This window comes from Penaeus monodon, chromosome 21, assembly GCF_015228065.2.
Source record: "Penaeus monodon isolate SGIC_2016 chromosome 21, NSTDA_Pmon_1, whole genome shotgun sequence".
NCBI lineage: Eukaryota > Metazoa > Arthropoda > Malacostraca > Decapoda > Penaeidae > Penaeus > Penaeus monodon.
In genome coordinates, this window is record NC_051406.1 from 19,972,877 (window position 1) to 19,974,516 (window position 1,640).

A 1,640-nucleotide genomic window follows, 5' to 3' on the forward strand; every position below is an offset into this window, starting at 1 on the left:
GAAAACAATAGTAGGTAGTGCAGTTACCCAATACCATTGGGTTAAATGGTGGAATCCCCAATAACATGTACTATACACTGAAGTAATTTCAACAGTCAAGCAACTACTATCTTCTGTTACTTTGCGAAAACCTTAGGCTTATAGATTCAGAATTGAAGCTGAATAGAAAATATATAAAAAAGTAGCAACTCTTCTGTTTAAAATCATGAATGCACACACTGTAGAAACTGTTGGTAGTGATGAAACAAGATATGGTCATGTTAAAATGTAAGAATCAAAAGTGTAAGATTAATTAGCTTACATCATTAGCTCAAAATTGAATTGTCCTTTATATAGAAAAAAAGTAGAATTTTTTAGCTAGAATTTGTAATTTATGGGATGAGAATCAGTGGTTAGGAAAAGTCTTACACATTTTATATTATAAATATTCTTGTACCAAAAGTGATATTTTCCAATCTCAAAAAAAAATAGAACTGGCAACTTGCTCTGGAGTCTGGAGTGCTCCAAAATCTCTTTTGAGAAAAAATAATGTGTAAAACAATAAAGAATATTGTATATGAATTTTTAAGATACCCAACATGTTAAGATAAATGCTAAGTGTCAGGTGATTTGAATAAAAAAGTGACTGCAAATCAGAGTATCTCAGAATCTGGATGAGTTGCCAGTTTATTCTTTTCTGAAAATCATTAGACTATTAGACTTATCTGGCACATTTTCCCACAGACAGACTAAAATATTTACAATGTTGAAAACCTTCAGTACAATGCATAACTTTTCCCACAGGTCTTAGTAGAGCACTGTAGGGACCCAGCACTGATCATCCGTAAGCAGATGATCACCTCATTGACAACACTTGTATTGTGTTACCCAGAACACAGTGGTGTGATGTCAAGGTGGATAAAAGGGGTCTTACCACTTATTCTTGATCCAGAGATGAAAGTTCAAGAGAGAGTAGTAGAGGTACGTTCTTAATTGAAAATAGATAGCACATGATATTCTATAATATGTATGTGGAATTATGATGATTATTTTCTTTCATGTGAACATATCATGCATACAATTTATTTGCTTCAAAGTCTTAATGATTTGACAGGTCTTTATTTAGTTTGTTTTTAATTGAATTATATTTTTGCTCATGTTGGATTCTATGGATGGAAAGCAAGTTTGGTTTGTCACAAGAATGTCATTATTTCTTGAGAAGTAGCTGTATTTATATTTTCTATAAACATGATCATACAACCTTCTATATTCAAGTCATCACAATTTATCTCCCAAGTTTATTCACTCATTCAATGCTGTTCTGACCGTATTAAAGTTTCTCTATATTTGAATTCTAAATTGTAACTACAATTCATTTCACATTTTGATCTGTATATTATAATTTATCATCTTCTATGTTCTTGTCCAACTCTTTATTCAAGTCTCCATTCTCCTCATGCCTCTCTCCATCATCTGCTCTAATCTCTACTCTTGCATGTTCTTGCATCTTCAACATTTCCTTTCTCCCAGTCTCTTTTCTACTAGCTTATCTTCTTGTCCCTCAAAACAAATATTAAGTGCTCGCGTTGTACTCTATCTTGTTCTCATCTGATTCTCAAATGCTTATGTCTTTTCTTCTTGATCTGTAAGTGATAACATCT

The 1,640-nt window shown here is 32.2% G+C and overlaps 1 protein-coding gene across 1 annotated transcript in view; it reads left to right on the forward strand.

The window, feature by feature from the left end:
* The window catches only part of LOC119586319 (condensin-2 complex subunit D3-like), a gene marked incomplete in the record, with an annotated part of 62,579 nt that overhangs the window by 7,211 nt on the left and 53,728 nt on the right, over window positions 1-1,640 (forward strand). Inside the window, 1 exon segment of the mRNA XM_037935030.1 lies at window positions 784-960. Within this exon segment, the coding sequence (XP_037790958.1) occupies window positions 784-960 (177 nt within the window).